At 40.1% G+C, this 18,007-nt stretch overlaps 1 protein-coding gene across 1 annotated transcript in view; it reads left to right on the forward strand.

Annotated features, from left to right (window-relative positions):
• Positions 1 to 9,386, forward strand: part of tekt1 (tektin 1) — a 34,965-nt gene extending 25,579 nt beyond the window's left edge. Inside the window, exons 5-7 of the mRNA XM_034167793.1 lie at positions 6,973 to 7,198; positions 7,364 to 7,560; positions 9,138 to 9,386. Coding sequence (XP_034023684.1) covers positions 6,973 to 7,198; positions 7,364 to 7,560; positions 9,138 to 9,297 — 583 coding nt within the window. The 3' untranslated portion in view covers positions 9,298 to 9,386. The remainder of the gene's footprint in view (positions 1 to 6,972; positions 7,199 to 7,363; positions 7,561 to 9,137) is intronic.
• Positions 9,387 to 18,007: the final 8,621 nt, after the last annotated feature.

Raw genomic sequence — 18,007 nt, forward strand, 5'->3', positions numbered from 1 at the left:
CTACATTGTTTATAAATGTAACTATTAAATTCTAACATTTTTCTAACATTTAAATTCTCTCTAAACATTTTACTTGTCGAAATTATTATTATTTTAAGCAATATTAGTAGTTGTAGTAAAAAACGGCTTCAAAACTGGACCTTTAATCTAGGGCTGTTGTGGGGGGGGGGGGGGCACATCCCTGCCCCACGCCCCCATCCCTGCCCCACGCCCCCATCCCATCTGGATTCGCCCCTGCTTTGGCGTTTGAGCACAAAGAATGGATAACATTTATTTATGCAGAAAACAGGACCAGATTTACAGGTAAGAAAGTTTTATTGCGTTTTCACATCATGTGGTCCTCAGAAAGAGAGTTTAGGTGCATTTGAGTGGAAAATAGTGCTAGTTGTTGACGCGTCGCGGAGGATCAGCTGTTTTTAACGAGACGATACGGAGCGGCTCAGCTCAGAATTATAAATAAAGGAGGAAAAAAGTATAAAAATGTCTTCGTAAAGCTCAGTGCAGGTGTGCTGATCACCGCGCTTTAAGAGGTGAGAACGAGTCGAGCAGCTGCAAAAAACCGTGGATGAAAAGCTCACAGCTCGCTTAAAGTGGGACGTTCAGTCGAACCCCGACCTCCTGCCCACAGACCAAGTTTAATGCTGCTATCGACCCACAATGAAAAATAATAGTAACGCACAGTGACATGGAGAAGTAACTTTAATCTGATTACTGACTTGGAAAGATTAACGCGTTAGATTACTCGTTACTAAAAGAAGTGGTCAGATTAGAGTAACGCGTTACTAAGTAACGCGTTACCGGCATCACTGGTTATAACCCAGCACAACCTGTCCTTTCATTGTTATGCAGATGATCTGCAAATCTGTCTGCTTGTGAGGACTAACGGGAGTGATGCTTTGTCATCATTATTTAATTGTATGTAAAGCAGTGGCTGTCCCAAAACGTCCTTTACCTGAATGATGGTAAAACGGAGATCATAGTGTTTGAGCGCTCTGGCATACCAAATGTGGTAACACCAAATTTTGGTGCTTTGGCTAACGATGTAAAACCAGCTGTCAAGAATTTGGGAGTGATATTTTCCAACTTTGCCTTTTGGCTAAAATAAAGCACTTTCTCAGTAGACGTGATCTTGAGACAGCCATTCATGCTTCCATCAGCTCCAGACTTGATTATTGTAATGCACTTTATTCAGGCATTAATCAATCGTCTCTTGCACGTCTCCAATTGGTGCAGAATGCTGCTGCTCGTCTTTTAACAAACACTTTTAGACATGAACATATTACGCCCGTCCTGTACTCACTCCACTGGCTTCCAGTTTGTTTTAGAATTGATTTTAAAATTTTAATGTTTGTTTTTAAAGCTATTTATGGCCTTGCACCTCCCTACTTGTCTGAAATTTTACTTTGCACACCTACAATAGGACATTAAGGGCGTCTGGCCAGCTTTACTTAGATGTTCCAAGGTCACGATATAAACGCTGGGGTGACCATGCTTTCGCGGTAGCTGGCCCCAGACTGTGGAACGAGAGTTACGTACTATTTCTGACCTAGCACTTTTTAAATCTAAGTTAAAGACTTATTTATTTTGACTGGCTTTTAACACTTAGTAGGGAGGTGATGTTCTGTTTTTTATGTGCTGTTTTAAAAATTTGTACAATATGTGTTTTATTTTTGTGAATTTGTGTTTTTAATGTTAAGCACTTTGGACACCAGTCGGTGCTGTAAAGCGCTTTATAAATAAATGTTGATTGATTGATTGATTGATTGGTCTTGTATGTCTTACAATTTCTTACAATTGCTCCCACTGTTGATTTATTCACACCAACCTGCTTGACTATTGTAGATTCACTCTTCCCAGCCTGGCGCACATCTACAATTTTCTTCCTGGTGTCCTTCGGCAGCTCTTTGGTCTTGCCCATGGTTGAGTTTGGAGTCTTGACTGTTTGAGGCTGTGGATAGGTGTCTTTTATACAGATAATGAGTTCCAACAGATGCCATTAATACAGGTAACAGGTGGAGCTTCTTAAAGAAGTTGTTACAGGTCTGTGAGAGCCAGAAATCTTGCTTGTTTGTGGGTGACCAGATACTTATTTCCCACCATAATTTACAAATAAATTCTTTAAAAATCCTACAATGTGATTTTCTGGATTTTTTTTTTTTCTCATTTTGTCTCTCATAATTGAAGTGTACCTATGTTGAAAATTACAGACCTCTCTCATCTTCCTAAGTAGGAGAACTTGCACAATCAGGGGCTGACTAAATACCTTTTGGCCCCACTGTATAAGGACCCACAGTTGACAGTGCATGTCAGAGCACAAACCAAGCATGAAGTCAAAGGAATTGTATGTAGACCTCTGAGACAGGATTGTCTTGAGGCACAAATCTGGGAAGGGTACAGAAACATTTCTGCTGCATTGAAGGTCCCAATGAGCACAGTGGCCTCCATCATCTGTAAATGGATGGAATTCAGATCCACCAGGACTCTACCTAGAGCTGGCTGCCCGTCAAAACTGAGCAATTGGGGGAGAAGGGCCTTAGCCATGGAGATGAACAAGAACCCGATGGTCACTCTGTCAGAGCTCCAGCATTCTTCTGGTGAGAGAGGAGAACCTTCCAGAAGGACAACCATCTTTGTAGCAACCCACCAATCAGGCCTGTATGGTAGAGTGGCCAGACGGAAGCCACTCGTAGTAAAAGACACATGGCAGCCCGTGTCGAGTTTGCCAAAAGGCTCCTGAAGTACTCTCAGACCATGAGAAACAAAATTTTCTGGTCTGATGAGACAAAGATTGACCTCTTTGGTGTGAATGCCAGGTGTCAATTTTGGAGGAAACCAGGCAGCATTCATCACCTAGCCAATACCATTCATACAGTGAAGCCTGGTGGTGGCAGCATCATGCTGTGGGGATGCTTTTCAATGGCAGCAACTGGCAGACAAGTCAGGATTGAGGGAAAGATGAATGCAGCGATGTACAGAGACATCCTGCATGAAAACCTGCTCCAGAGCGCTCTTGGCCTCAGACTGGCGTGATGGTTCATCTTTCAGCAGGACAATGACCCTAAGCACTCAGCCAAGATATCAAAGGAGTGGCTTCAGGACAACTCTGTGAATGTCCTTGAGTGGCCCAGCCAGAACCCAGACCTGAATCCGATTGAGCATAACAAAACATAACAAAATGTGAAAAAAATTAAGTACTGTGAATACTTTGTGGATGCACTGTATGTCCGCAAGCTTGCTGTTTGTTTTGGTCTGTAATTCTGGGAATATGTGAAATCTACATGGCTTAATTAAGTAAAAGTTATAGGAAAAAGTGGATTTATTATCCATATTGTTACATTTCAGAATTATACTGAAAGGCATAGTGTTATATACTGTTCTAGTCCCATTGAGCACAATTTCATTGTTTCACCTGTGCAGTGTTATTGCATGAAAAATTGCTCACAATGTATTATTATATTAATATAAACATCCACAATGTGTGGCCAGTTTTCCCTTTAAAAATACCTAATCTCTTTAAGGCAGTCACCTGCACTTGATAAGAAAATGCTCTTATGTTCCCATGTCTATCTGATGCTCTTTTCTAAGACTTACGTATGTGTCTGTTAAATTTGCATTAACTCCATCACTTGAACAGCACAGAACTTCATACTGATGTGAGTAGTGGGAGAATTTTGTGGGAGAATTTTTGGCTAAAATAGATCCTTGTCATTTCAGATATTATTAATTTATAAACAGAAAAGGGACTTATATTTTGGTGTTCCACTGCTGCTAAAGTCCAAATTATGATGCTGTGCACTGACTTCAGACTTCCATTAAAAAAAAAAAAAAAAAAAAAAAATTTGTGTAGTTCCTCAGTCCAGCCAAAAATCATGTCAGCTTTTCATCTGAACAGTTCTTCATGCATCCAGAGAGCATACAGCGGAGTGGATTTTGTGTGTGTCTGTGTGTATGTGTGTGTTACAAGAATTAGCAGCGTCAGTTAGCTCAATTAAATTGTTGTCTCGGTAGAGTCTTTGTGCCTTGCACGCGCATGTGAACAGATGCAACCGGGTTGGCGCTTGTGCGCACATGTACTACCAAAAAAAAAAAAGACTGTGTACATCCTCAGTGCAGTGAAAAAATATCACATCAGACATTAGTCCAGCTTTTCATTACAATTTCCTGCCAACAGTCTCCAGACAGCGCAGTGGATTTATTTTGTGTGTGCACGCGCACGTGTGTGTTCGCACGTATGCAGAGTGCAATGGTACTAAACATATGGAATCAAATTTGCACTCTAAATGGAACCAAACTGCACTCTAAATGCAATGCAACACAAATGGGATGAATAATCTATGTCATGTGACATACAACCCCTGGCAAAAATTATGGATTCACCGGCCTCGGAGGATGTTCATTCAGTTGTTTAATTTTGTAGAAAAAAAGCAGATCACAGACATGACACAAAACTAAAGTAATTTCAAATGGCAACTTTCTGGCTTTAAGAAACACTATAAGAAATCAGGAAAAAAATTGTGGCAGTCAGTAACGGTTACTTTTTTAGACCAAGCAGAGGGAAAAAATATGGAATCACTCAATTCTGAGGAAATAATTATGGAATCATGAAAAACAAAAGAACGCTCCAACACCACTAGTATTTTGTTGCACCACCTCTGGCTTTTATAACAGCTTGCAGTCTCTGAGGCATGGACTTAGTGACAAACAGTACTCTTCATCAATCTGGCTCCAACTTTCTCTGATTGCTGTTACCAGATCAGCTTTGCAGGTTGGAGCCTTGTCATGGACCATTTTCTTCAACTTCCACCAAAAATTTTCAATTGGATTAAGATCCGGACTATTTGCAGGCCATGACATTGACCTTATGTGTCTTTTTACAAGGAATGTTTTCACAGTTTTTGCTCTATGGCAAGATGCATTATCATCTTGAAAAATGATTTCATCAACCCCAAACATCCTTTCAATTGATCCGATAAGAAAAGTGTCCAAAATATCAACGTAAACTTGTGCATTTATTGATGATGTAATGACAGCCATCTCCCCAGTGCCTTTACTTGACATACAGCCCCATATCATCAATGGCTGTGGAAATTTACATGTTCTCTTCAGGCAGTCATCTTTATAGCCAGTCATCTTCTACTTTTAAGATTAGGCTTAAAACTTTCCTTTTTGCTAAAGCTTATAGTTAGGGCTGGATCAGGTGACCCTGAACCATCCCTTAGTTATGCTGCTATAGACGTAGACTGCTGGGGGGTTCCCATGATGCACTGTTTCTTTCTCTTTTTGCTCTGTATGCACCACTCTGCATTTAATCATTAGTGATCGATCTCTGCTCCCCTCCACAGCATGTCTTTTTCCTGGTTCTCTCCCTCAGCCCCAACCAGTCCCAGCAGAAGACTGCCCCTCCCTGAGCCTGGTTCTGCTGGAGGTTTCTTCCTGTTAAAAGGGAGTTTTTCCTTCCCACTGTAGCCAAGTGCTTGCTCACAGGGGGTCGTTTTGACCGTTGGGGTTTTACATAATTATTGTATGGCCTTGCCTTACAATATAAAGCGCCTTGGGGCAACTGTTTGTTGTGATTTGGCGCTATATAAAAAAATTGATTGATTGATTGATAAATCTCATTGGAACGGCACCAACAAAAGTTCCAGCATCATCACCTTGCCCAGTGCAGATTCGAGATTCATCACTGAATATGACTTTCATCCAGTCATCCACAGTCCACGATTGCTTTTCTTTAGCCCATTGTAACATTGTTTTTTTCTGTTTAGGTGTTAATGATGGTTTTCATTTAGCTTTTCTGTATGTAAATCCCATTTCCTTTAGGCGGTTTCTTACAGTTCGGTCACAGACGTTGACTCCAGTTTCCTCTCATTCGTTCATCATTTGTTCTGTTGTGCATTTTCGATTTTTGAGACATATTGCTTTAAGTTTTCTGTCTTGACGCTTTGATGTCTTCCTTGGTCTACCAGTATGTTTGCCTTTAACAACCTTCCCATGTTGTTTGTATTTGGTCCAGAGTTTAGACACCGCTGACTGTGAACAACCAACATCTTTTGCAACATTGCGTGATGATTTACCCTCTTTTAAGAGTTTGATAATCCTCTCCTTTGTTTCAATTGACATCTCTCGTGTTGGAGCCATGATTCATGTCAGTCCACTTGGTGCAACAGCTCTCCAAGGTGTGATCACTCCTTTTTAAATGCAGACTAACGAGCAGATCTGATTTGATGCAGGTGTTAGTTTTGGGGATGAAAATTTACAGGGTGATTCCATAATTTATTCCTCAGAATTGAGTGATTCCATATTTTTTTCCCTCTGCTTGGTCTAAAAAAGTAACCGTTACTGACTGCCACAATTATTTTTCCTGATTTCTTATAGTGTTTCTTAAAGCCAGAAAGTTGCCATTTGAAATGATTTTAGTTTTGTGTCATGTCTGTGATCTGCTTTTTTCTATAAAATTAAACAACTGAATGAACATCCTGTAAGGCCGGTGATTCCATAATTTTTGCCAGGGGTTGTACAAAGCACCAGTCAAATGACAAGGATCCACTCAGCCGTTGTATAAAAACTTCTGTCAGGCGGAATTTTCCACCAAAATTAAGATCATATGAGCAGCTATTCATATACCACCTCAGGAGGAATGGAATGTACCATTTGAATTCATCCTATTTGTGAGTTTTGTACAAAAGTTGTACAGTACTGAAACTCCAGCTGGACACAAATTTCAATTTATTTCATTTATATAGCACCAAATCACAACAAAGTTCCCATAAGGTGCTTCACACAAGTAAGGTCTCACGTTACCAACCCCCAGAGCAAGCACACAGGTGCCAGTGGTAACGATAAACTCCATCTGAGGAAGAAACCTCAAGCAGACCAGACTCAAAGGGGTGACCCTCTGCTTGGGCCATGCTATGGCACAAATTACAAACAATTCACAAACCTTCTGTGTTTGCCTGATCTGTCTACCTTCAGCAGGGCAGTTACTCCAGACCAGTGGGAACATTTCTCAGGCATCAACATCACTGAGGCAGCTCAGCAGAGAGCAAACTGTCTGTCATTACGAGCTCTGGTGGAGTCTGTCCTGGAGCAGACGGCTAATGACATGCAGAAGCAGGTCCAGGCCACAAACACAGCTTTTGAACTGAATATCGCAACCATCAAGATGACCAAAAGCAAGCTGGAGGATCAGCTGAACAAGGTAACTATGGTATTTAACAAAGATGCAGTATGATGTTAACAGAAACTAAACTGATTTATAAAAAAAATGTACTGGTCCCTATGACACAACCTCACACTGTGGAAAAGTTTATAAATCCTGGTTGTGACATGTTTGCTGTGACTATGACATTTCCCTCCACTCTAGATTCTGGATGAGTGTGTGAGCCAGCAGAGGAATCAGGAAGACCTCCAAGTGGCAATTGCAGAGAATGAAAATTTTCTGAATGTAGCCAAAGCCCAGCTGGCTTTGCGTGGCCAGAGGCCTGCCAAGGAGCAATGCCATGATCCAGCACAATCCCAGCTCCTTGCAGATGTCCAGCAGCTCACTGCTCAAATCTCCAGGTCAGACCAACACACATGAAGACAACTTATTTCTTACGTGCAGGAAAGGTTCTATTAAGAATTTAATCAAAACTAAAATGAGTGGTCAAGTCACCATCCATTTTCTGTACTGCTTACTCCAAATAAGAGTCACAGGGCTTCTGGAGCCTATTTTAGCAGTCCTAGGGCGTGAGGAAGGGTACACCTTGAACAGGACACCAGTATATCGCAGGGCCACATATACACAAACACATTCACACCCTCACACACACCTATGGTCAATTTAAAGTTTCCAATTCATCAAACATGTACGTCTTTGGATGTGGGAGGAAGCCGGAGCACCCAGAGGGAACTCACACAAACACAGGGAGAACATGCAAACTCCACACAGAAAGGGTGGGAGTGCCTTCATGTTCATAATAATATGAACTAAAAAAACTTGCAAAGCTTACATCCACACCAACATTAAATAATCCTCAAATTTTGGGGACGTTGTTCAGTGTATTTATACAGTGACAAATCACAACCCAGGAAGCCCCAAAGCACTTCACAAGAGTAAGGTCGAACCTTAACCATCCCCTGAGCAAGCCCATTGGCAACAATGATAATGGAAAAACTACCTTGTGTTTTTGATTTAAGAAAGAAACCTCAAGCAGCCCAGACTCACTGGAGTGACATCTGCTTTAGCCTTACTACCAATAACAAATACATATCAAACATGCAAAGACACATATATTGCAGCTAAGCAACCATATCCATATAGAATCCAGTGGCTGCAACAACGATGGCTCAAAAACCCCCAAACGGTGCAGAGCAGAGTCTGCAGAGTACTACAGTAGAGTCTAGATGTTATGATAATTAACATTACACCATCTCAGACTGAAGCTATACTACAGAAAAAGTAAATCTTGTATGCTGTATTTTTCATAGTACAATTCATGTTGTGTATGTGTTTGGAGGTCTTGCGACTTATATTTAAGTGTGACTTTGATATGTTTTTTTTTTCATATTGGTGAGGCATGTTTTGATTCTGCAACTTATATTCAAGAAAGTCCGGTCAGCCTTGAGACTCTGGATTCTGTAGAATGAAGCAGGTGAGACTCTACCACATCCCCTGGATGCCAGTCTCACTCAGGTTACTTACTCAGCAAAGGCTAAAACCCATTTATAGCTGGGTGGACTGAGACCATGTAGAATAACAATAATAATCATCATTCAGAATTCAACTTTGGGCACAAACCAGTAAGGACATTGTTCAGAAAATCAGTTGAATGGTGAAAGTTCTTTTGGACATTGTGGTTAAAGTGATACCCATCTTCAATAGCCAGAAAATTTAGTTAATTAAAGTTCTTTGTGAGTCTCCCCGGATCGGAATCAAAACACGTTTGTGGGTTTTCCCTTTACGATAAGTAATTGTTTTTTATCCAATTTACTTGCTTTACTAGGTATACAAAACAGTTTGGTTTCCAGAAAGTACAAAGTTTTTGTACACTTGATCTTATGTAAGGTATTGTTTGTCTGCTGAACATTGTGTTTTGTGGTTTTGTTGCAGTTGTTTCGAACACAAAAGTACACTCATCATCTCTTTATACCTTCAGAATGACTGAGGCAGTGGATCAATCAGAAGAAGAGCAGAGGAATCTGGTTCGCTGCCAGCTGAACCTGCAGGAAAGCACTGAGGCCGAGACGCTCAACCTCTACATTGATGAGGTCATCTGCACTCAGCTAAGGAAGCCCATTGTGATACAGAAATTCTGATTATTCAGAAACCAGAAATGTTCTGCATTTACAGTTTAAGAATGTTTTGCCCCCTTGTTTTCTTTTTTGAAAGTTTTTCCACGCTTAATCTGGGGCAGATCTGGGGTGTATAGGGGTGCATTCTCCCCTTTCATGGACCAAATGAACCCTCTATTCAGCAACAAGTGACACATATAGATAAATTTGTACCAGACTATGATTCACCAAAGTATAGCAAGGGTGTTCTCTTTTTTTTTTTTTTTTAGCTACAGACATTTCAAATGTCCATTGTTACTTGTCATCATAATGTCATAGCATCACATTCAAGATTGCACAATACAAGTTCAAATTGTGTGTATCTATCTATCTATCTGTCTATCTGTCTGTCTGTAAACAGTATATAAAGTATTTTTCTCTGTGGTTGTATTTTGTGGTGAAATGTGCAGCAAATGGCACTTAAAAATTCTGAACTTTCTGTGGGAGCATGCTCCCCAATGAGACTCCTTCACAAATCCATGCCCATCCTTTACAAAATCCTGGATCTCCCTGTGTTGTCAGGTGTTAATGCAATTTGTACTGGAAGACAAGGTAACTACAGTAGACACAATTAAAAGAAAATTTATTGAAGGTAAAAACTTACCCAGTACCTTTATTTATGCGTATACTCATGTCAAATTGTAACAGGCATGCTCTCAAGGCGTGTTACATATAAAGGATGAATAGACAGTACTACAGTATAGAATGAACAGAGACCCAATATGGCCCCAGGAGTAAGCATGTGGTGGCATTTGCATAGAAAGAAACCTTGAGCAAAAACCAAATCCTACTGAGGGGCTATTGATGACTGGAGCTAAATATTGCTCAATTGCAGCCATGCACATAAGTATTTAGGGAGTGATACAGTTTTTTTGTAATTTCGGCTGTGTACACCAACACAATAATGTTTAAATGGCATAATCAAGTTATGACTGAAGTGTAGATTTTCAGCTTTAATAGGGCACCACAGTGTCGTTTGAGGGTAGATGCTAAAGGGGTAAAATATGACGCATATGATGTAATTTCTCTACTTCTGGGGACAGAAACACGGCATTTCCTATAAGTTTTTGGGCAAATTACATGCAAGCAAAGTGAAAATGCGAGCCTGCAGCACCCTATTCAAAGGGTTTAAAATTATGTAACATCAACCATTTAGGAATTACAGCCACCCATTTTTTGTATACAGTCCCTCAATTTTCAGAGACAACTGTAATTAGACATTCTAATATAATTATACAGATAAGCTGGCTAGCTGGATAAGTATGGCTTTGCCTTACAATATAAAGCGCCTTGGGGCAACTGTTTGTTCTGATTTGGCGCTATATAAATAAAATTGATTTGATTTGATAAGAATTATTGTGATTATTTGGATGAAAATCCTTTGCAGTCAGTTACTGCCTGATGTCTGACTCTGAATCCCATGGAGGTCACCAAATGCTGAGTCTCTTCCTCCAGGCTTTTAATACAGTCTTCTTAAGTTGGCACTTGATTGTGTCTGTCCTCAGTTTTGTCTTCATGCTCTGTTGGATTGAGGTCAGCTGACAGAGCTGACAGACCAGACAATTTCTTTGCCTTGAGAAGCTCTTGCGTTGTTTTCCAGTATGATTTGGGATATCATCCATCTACACTGTAAAAGCTCTGTCCTAGCCATTTGGCAGCATTTGGTTGAATTTGAGTGGCTCGTACAGCCTGAAACTTCAGATTTCACTATGTTGCTTCCATAGATGAAGGGTTTTAGCCATGCTAATGCTCCCCACAACCATTTTCAGGTAACTGACATAGACATTGGACTGCCAGCCTTTACATTTGAGTTTGATTCCAGGCCTATCTGCAGGGTCCCAGTTTTCACTGGATTTGCATTGTGCCAGTGCACCCATCTGTACATGGGGGGTGGCCTTGACTGGAGGTGAACCTGCATTCCATCTAGAGGGACTGATTTACTTCACACAATGGTCTCCTTGGAAAAGCACTGACCCAATGATCCAGTAATAATCAGCAGTTCAGTTCAGGGGCAAATACCTTTTCATGAGCAATATAAATGCTGAATAACTTTTCTTCATTAAATGAAATTGTCACTTGACTGCATTTTGTGTTGTCTTTGAACATCTGAGATAATAGTTTTGAATACTACTATAATTTTTGAAATTATTTTTCTAATTCTCTTGCGAAAGACATTTTACCTCATACACATAACACATATACCTCATACACATAACACACACACACTCTATATATATATATAGAGTAAAGTAAGTAAGTCCCTTCGGCTGCTCCCTTGTTTGCACTCGGGGTTGCCACAAATCCAAGGTGGATTTGCATGTTGAATTGGCACAGGTTTTACGCCGGATGCCCTTCCTGACGCAACTCCACATTACATGGAGAAATGTGGCAGGGGTGGGATTTGAACCTTCTGCACTGAAACCAAGTGCATTAACCACTTGGCCACCACCATATACATACACACATGTATAGGAGTGTGAGATCTCCCTGGAAGCATGGAAAATTGCATTTTTAATTGTTATATTTTGCATATTTCTGCATAAAATATTTATATTAAAAATGTTACTTGCAATATACCGCAGAACTTTCTGAATTTTAACACAAGTATAAAGTCTTCTGTGTCTGTTACTCTGTCCTGTCTGCACTGCAGGAGAGGGAGGGGGCAGTGTGTTTGAGTGTCTCACGGCACGACACAGCGAGCAAAGAGCAGAATTTTACAAACATATTTTTAAACTTTTGTTTTCTTTCAGAGTCTGCTCTGAGTGTCTCTGTGAGTGTCTTTGCTGTGTCTAAACTAAAAACACAGCTGCAGACCTGTGATGCATAAACAACAAACACTAACGCTCCCCACTTTTGAAGACATTTTTCATCCTACTACTTATTATTCATTCATTCATTCATCACATTCATCTTCTTCTACCGCTTAGTCCAATTAAGGGTCGCGGGGGTTGGAGCCTATCCCAGCAGTCATAGAGCGTGAGGCGGGGTACACCCAGGACAGGACGCCAGTCTGTCGCAGGGCCACAAATAGACAAACAAACAGACACACCCACACACACACACACCTATGGACAATTTTAAGAGTTCAATCCACCTAACCCGCATGTCTTTGGATGTGGGAGGAAACCGGAGCACCCGGAGGAAACCCACGCAAACACGGGGAGAACATGCAAACTCCACACAGAAAGGCCACGGGAATTGAACCCACGACCTTCTCGCTGTGAGGCAACAGTGCTAACCACTAAACCGCCGTGCTGCCCACTTCTTATTATAATATAATTTTAACAACTAAAATGTTTAAATCAGTATTAATCTAGGCCTGTGTTTTAATATAGTTCTAGACTAAGTTTAATTGATGAGCCATATACAGATAAGTTTTGTTAATTTAACTTTTCTGCATATCTAAAGTGTGATATGAAGCAATGTGTTTTTAATGTAATGTCTAAGCTCGGGCATTACTGGGTCTGTTTGGGGTTCTAGCTTTTCTGTGCGTTTACACATAGACGTGTTACGAATGTTATATTTGTGTCATTCTTGGCACATTCCTGACACTCTTAACGTGACTTAATGCATCTGAATAGGTTTCTTAATTGTGCGTGATTTTTGTGGAGCATGTTTTTGGCTGTCAAAAAATCTTCCACGAATGTCACGCACCAACCTCATTTCGCCTCATGTCGTGGAGGTCGCAACTGAGCATGTTGATCTGTCTTGATTAGTTGTGATCCTTAATACAGCGTGACAGCGTTCTTATGACGTGCACACAATTAAACCCTGCTGCACCGCATTCAGTTTTATTGCTGAAGGAGGACAGTGACGCCAAGTCGGCTAAAAGTTTTGTTCCAGTGCTCCTCAGAGTGCTTCTGCACGTGGTCCACCTGCTGCTGTGCCTGATGTTTGGGAAAATGAGCGAGATGAGAGCTGCGTGGAGCCACACATCTGGCTCTCTCCATCTCCTCCTCCTCTCTGCGCCACTCCATGGCACAGAGCCCAACTAAGCATGTAGTCACAAAGTTCTTCTGTTGTGGATTTGGAGGAGCAAACTGGAGTGATCTGAATTGTTCAGCAACTGATGGTTGGATGAATATGGGTGTGTGTGGAGATAATTTGCCTCATTCTTGAATTTCCCTCTGGGATCAATAAAGTATCTATCTATCTATCTTATCTTATCTTATCGTCCTTCACAATGTGACAGTAACTTAATGATGCGCTGTTACGCGTGATAGCACACAACAGCACGCAACAATGCGGAACATTATTCTTGACTGTGCATAATGGTTCCTGATAATTCTCCAGCAACACGTGCCATTAATTGTAATGCGTGGTAACAGGTTGCAGCAGTTCCTGAGGACACCTAATGCCTCTGCCTCAAGTCATCACATTTGTGATCAGTGGCCAAGAATGTATACTTCGTGGCATTTGTGACTTGTCGTCCTTATGTGTAAACACAGCTTTAAAATCAGGTTAGTTAGTATGAGGGAAGCCAAAAATATGAAAATGATTACAGCTGTTGTGGTGAGTAATCTTATCAAACAAACATGTAGATTGTGAAAATAATTTGGGATAAAGGCAAAGAAAAGGTGAAAATGCAAAAGAAAATACAAATACAACACACATTAAGCAGTACTAAATTTGCTAAATTAAACTAAATTGGGGGGGGGCATCAGGTGAGAAAAATAGTCATCAAAAACCCCCCAGAATGCATCTGTGGACAATCAGAACCTCCCTTCTGACGAAGGTCCACTTTCACCAAAAAATACCCCCCCCCTCCCCAGTTCAGATTTCAGATCCTGGCAACAGGACAGTTTAATTGGTACTGAATGAAGTACGTTTGGCTGACAGTTTTGATTGCTCAGAGTTTAATTTTTTACTACTTGAATATCAATTATTACAGCTTACTTTTTAACCTAGTCTTGTTCAAATAAGTTGTGAAATGTGGTTGATTAAACATTTTATTCTGTTGAAATCATGTTTTCTTTTTATCCAAATTTGTATACTAAAATTCAGAAAAAAGACCTGTTAGAATTTATTTCAGGGAAGCATATCCCCGGGCCCCCCAAGCTTCCTATTTTTTTTTTTCAATTTGTTATTCATACCCCAGAAAATGCCATGCTCAGTTTTTCCCCTGAGGATGATAAATACCAAAATCCAAGCTATCCGCCATGCTGGGGGAGCGAGGATCATGTACAGCTCTGTGAACGATAAGCAGAAATTCTCATTCTCTGCTCACATGCTCTGTGTTACAGAATACTTACAACCCCTGGCAAAAATTATGGAATCACCAGCCTCGGAGGATGTTCATTCAGTTGTTTAATTTTGTAGAAAAAAAGCAGATCACAGACATGACACAAAACTAAAGTCATGTCAAATGGCAACTTTCTGGCTTTAAGAAACACTATAAGAAATAAGGAAAAAAAATTGTGGCAGTTAGTAACGGTTACTTTTTTAGACCAAGCAGAGGGAAAAAAAAAAATGGAATCACTCAATTCTGAGGAAAAAATTATGGAATCATGAAAAACAAAAGAACGCTCCAACACATCACTAGTATTTTGTTGCGCCACCTCTGGCTTTTATAACAGCTTGCAGTCTCTGAGGCATGGACTTAATGAGTGACAAACAGTACTCTTCATCAATCTGGCTCCAACTTTCTCTGATTGTTGTTGCCAGATCAGCTTTGCAGGTTGGAGCCTTGTCATGGACCATTTTCTTCAACTTCCACCAAAGATTTTCAATTGGATTAAGATCCGGACTATTTGCAGGCCATGACATTGACCCTATGTGTCTTTTTGCAAGGAATGTTTTCACAGTTTTTGCTCTATGGCAAGATGCATCATTATCTTGAAAAATGATTTCATCATCTCCAAACATCCTTTCAATTGATGGGATAAGAAAAGTGTCCAAAATATTAACGTAAACTTGTGCATTTATTGATGATGTAATGACAGCCATCTCCCCAGTGCCTTTACCTGACATGCAGCCCCATATCATCAATGACTGTGGAAATTTACATGTTCTCTTCAGGCAGTCATCTTTATAAATCTCATTGGAACAGCACCAAACAAAAGTTCCAGCATCATCACCTTGCCCAATGCAGATTCGAGATTCATCACTGAATATGACTTTCATCCAGTCATCCACAGTCCATGATTGCTTTTCCTTAGCCCATTGTAACCTTGTTTTTTTCTGTTTAGGTGTTAATGATGGCTTTCGTTTAGCTTTTCTGTATGTAAATCCCATTTCCTTTAGGCGGTTTCTTACAGTTCGGTCACAGACGTTGACTCCAGTTTCCTCCCATTCGTTCCTCATTTGTTTTGTTGTGCATTTTCGATTTTTGAGACATATTGCTTTAAGTTTTCTGTCTTGACGCTTTGATGTCTTCCTTGGTCTACCAGTATGTTTGCCTTTAACAACCTTCCCATGTTGTTTGTATTTGGTCCAGAGTTTAGACACAGCTGATTGTGAACAACCAACATCTTTTGCAACATTGCGTGATGATTTACTCTCTTTTAAGAGTTTGATAATCCTCTCCTTTGTTTCAATTGACATCTCTCGTGTTGGAGCCATGATTCATGTCAGTCCACTTGGTGCAACAGCTCTCCAAGGTGTGATCACTCCTTTTTAGATGCAGACTAACGAGCAGATCTGATTTGATGCAGGTGTTCTCAAAAACTTCATCAAATATTAAACTTTAGAGTAAATAACAGGGAAACAATTTTAAATGTTTTAAGATGTTTACTAATTTATTTTATTATATTTTTGTATTTGTTTGTGGTGATGTCTGTTTGTCCAGCAGGTGGTGCTGCAGCACTGCCAGCAGCTCCACTTCCCACTATGAAATTACCTGTTAAAAAAAATTTCAAGACCTTAAGTAGTGACTGTGATAACAAAATACAAGACAAAGTTGTTGAAGCTTCAAAGTTGACTGCATTTCAAACCACCTCCTTCCTCATGTTCTTCCATAGTGTCAGAATAATAACGATACTACAACCCCTGGCAAAAATTATGGAATCACCGGCCTCGGAGGATGTTCATTCAGTTGTTTAATTTTGTAGAAAAAAGCAGATCACAGACATGACACAAAACTAAAGTCATTTCAAATGGCAACGTTCTGGCTTTAAGAAACACTATAAGAAATCAAGAAAAAAATTGTGGCAGTCAGTAACGGGTACTTTTTTAGACCAAGCAGAGGGAAAAAAATATGGACTCACTCAATTCTGAGGAATAAATTATGGAATCACTCTGTAAATTTTCATCCCCAAAACTAACACCTGCATCAAATCAGATCTGCTCGTTAGTCTGCATCTAAAAAGGAGTGATCACACCTTGGAGAGCTGTTGCACCAAGTGGGCTGACATGAATCATGGCAACACGAGAGATGTCAATTGAAACAAAGGAGAGGATTATCAAACTCTTAAAAGAGGGTAAATCATCACGCAATGTTGCAAAAGATGTTGGTTGTTCACAGTCAGCTGTGTCTAAACTCTGGCCAAATACAAACAACATGGGAAGGTTGTTAAAGGCAAACATACTGGTAGACCAAGGAAGACATCAAAGCGTCAAGACAGAAAACTTAAAGCAATATGTCTCAAAAATCGAAAATTCACAACAAAACAAATGAGGAACGAATGGGAGGAAACTGGAGTCAACATCTGTGACCGAACTGTAAGAAACCGCCTAAAGGAAATGGAATTTACATACAGAAAAGCTAAACGAAAGCCATCATTAACACCTAAACAGAAAAAAACAAGGTTACAATGGGCTAAGGAAAAGCAATCGTGGACTGTGGATGACTGGATGAAAGTCATATTCAGTGATGAATCTCGAATCTGCATTGGGCAAGGTGATGATGCTGGAACTTTTGTTTGGTGCTGTTCCAGTGATATTTATAAAGATGACTGCCTGATGAGAACATGTAAATTTCCACAGTCATTGATGATATGGGGCTGCATGTCAGGTAAAGGCACTGGGGAGATGGCTGTCATTACATCATCAATAAATGCACAAGTTTATGTTGATATTTTGGACAGTTGAAAGGATGTTTGGGGATGATGAAATCATTTTTCAAGATGATAATGCATCTTGCCATAGAGCAAAAACTGTGAAAACATTCCTTGCAAAAAGACACATAGGCTCAATGTCATGGCCTGCAAATAGTCCGGATCTTAATCCAATTGAAAATCTTTGGTGGAAGTTGAAGAAAATGGTCCACGACAAGGCTCCAACCTGCAAAGCTGATCTGGCAACAGCAATCAGAGAAAGTTGGAGCCAGATTGATGAAGAGTACTGTTTGCCACTCATTAAGTCCATGCCTCAGAGACTGCAAGCTGTTATAAAAGCCAGATGTGGTGCAACAAAATACTAGTGATGTGTTGGAGCGTTCTTTTGTTTTTCATGATTCCATAATTTTTTACTCAGAATTGAGTGATTCCATATTTTTTTCCCTCTGCTTGGTCTAAAAAAGTAACCGTTACTGACTGCCACAATTTTTTTTTCCTGATTTCTTATAGTGTTTCTTAAAGCCAGAAAGTTGCCATTTGAAATGACTTTAGTTTTGTGTCATGTCTGTGATCTGCTTTTTTTCTACAAAATTAAACAACTGAATGAACATACTCCGAGGCCGGTGATTCCATAATTTTTGCCAGGGGTTGTAAAAAACATATATGAGTTTAACCACTTAAAGAAGAAAGAAGCACTCCAC

The sequence above is a fragment of the Thalassophryne amazonica genome, chromosome 4, assembly GCF_902500255.1.
Source record: "Thalassophryne amazonica chromosome 4, fThaAma1.1, whole genome shotgun sequence".
In the NCBI taxonomy this organism is placed as follows: Eukaryota; Metazoa; Chordata; class Actinopteri; order Batrachoidiformes; family Batrachoididae; genus Thalassophryne; species Thalassophryne amazonica.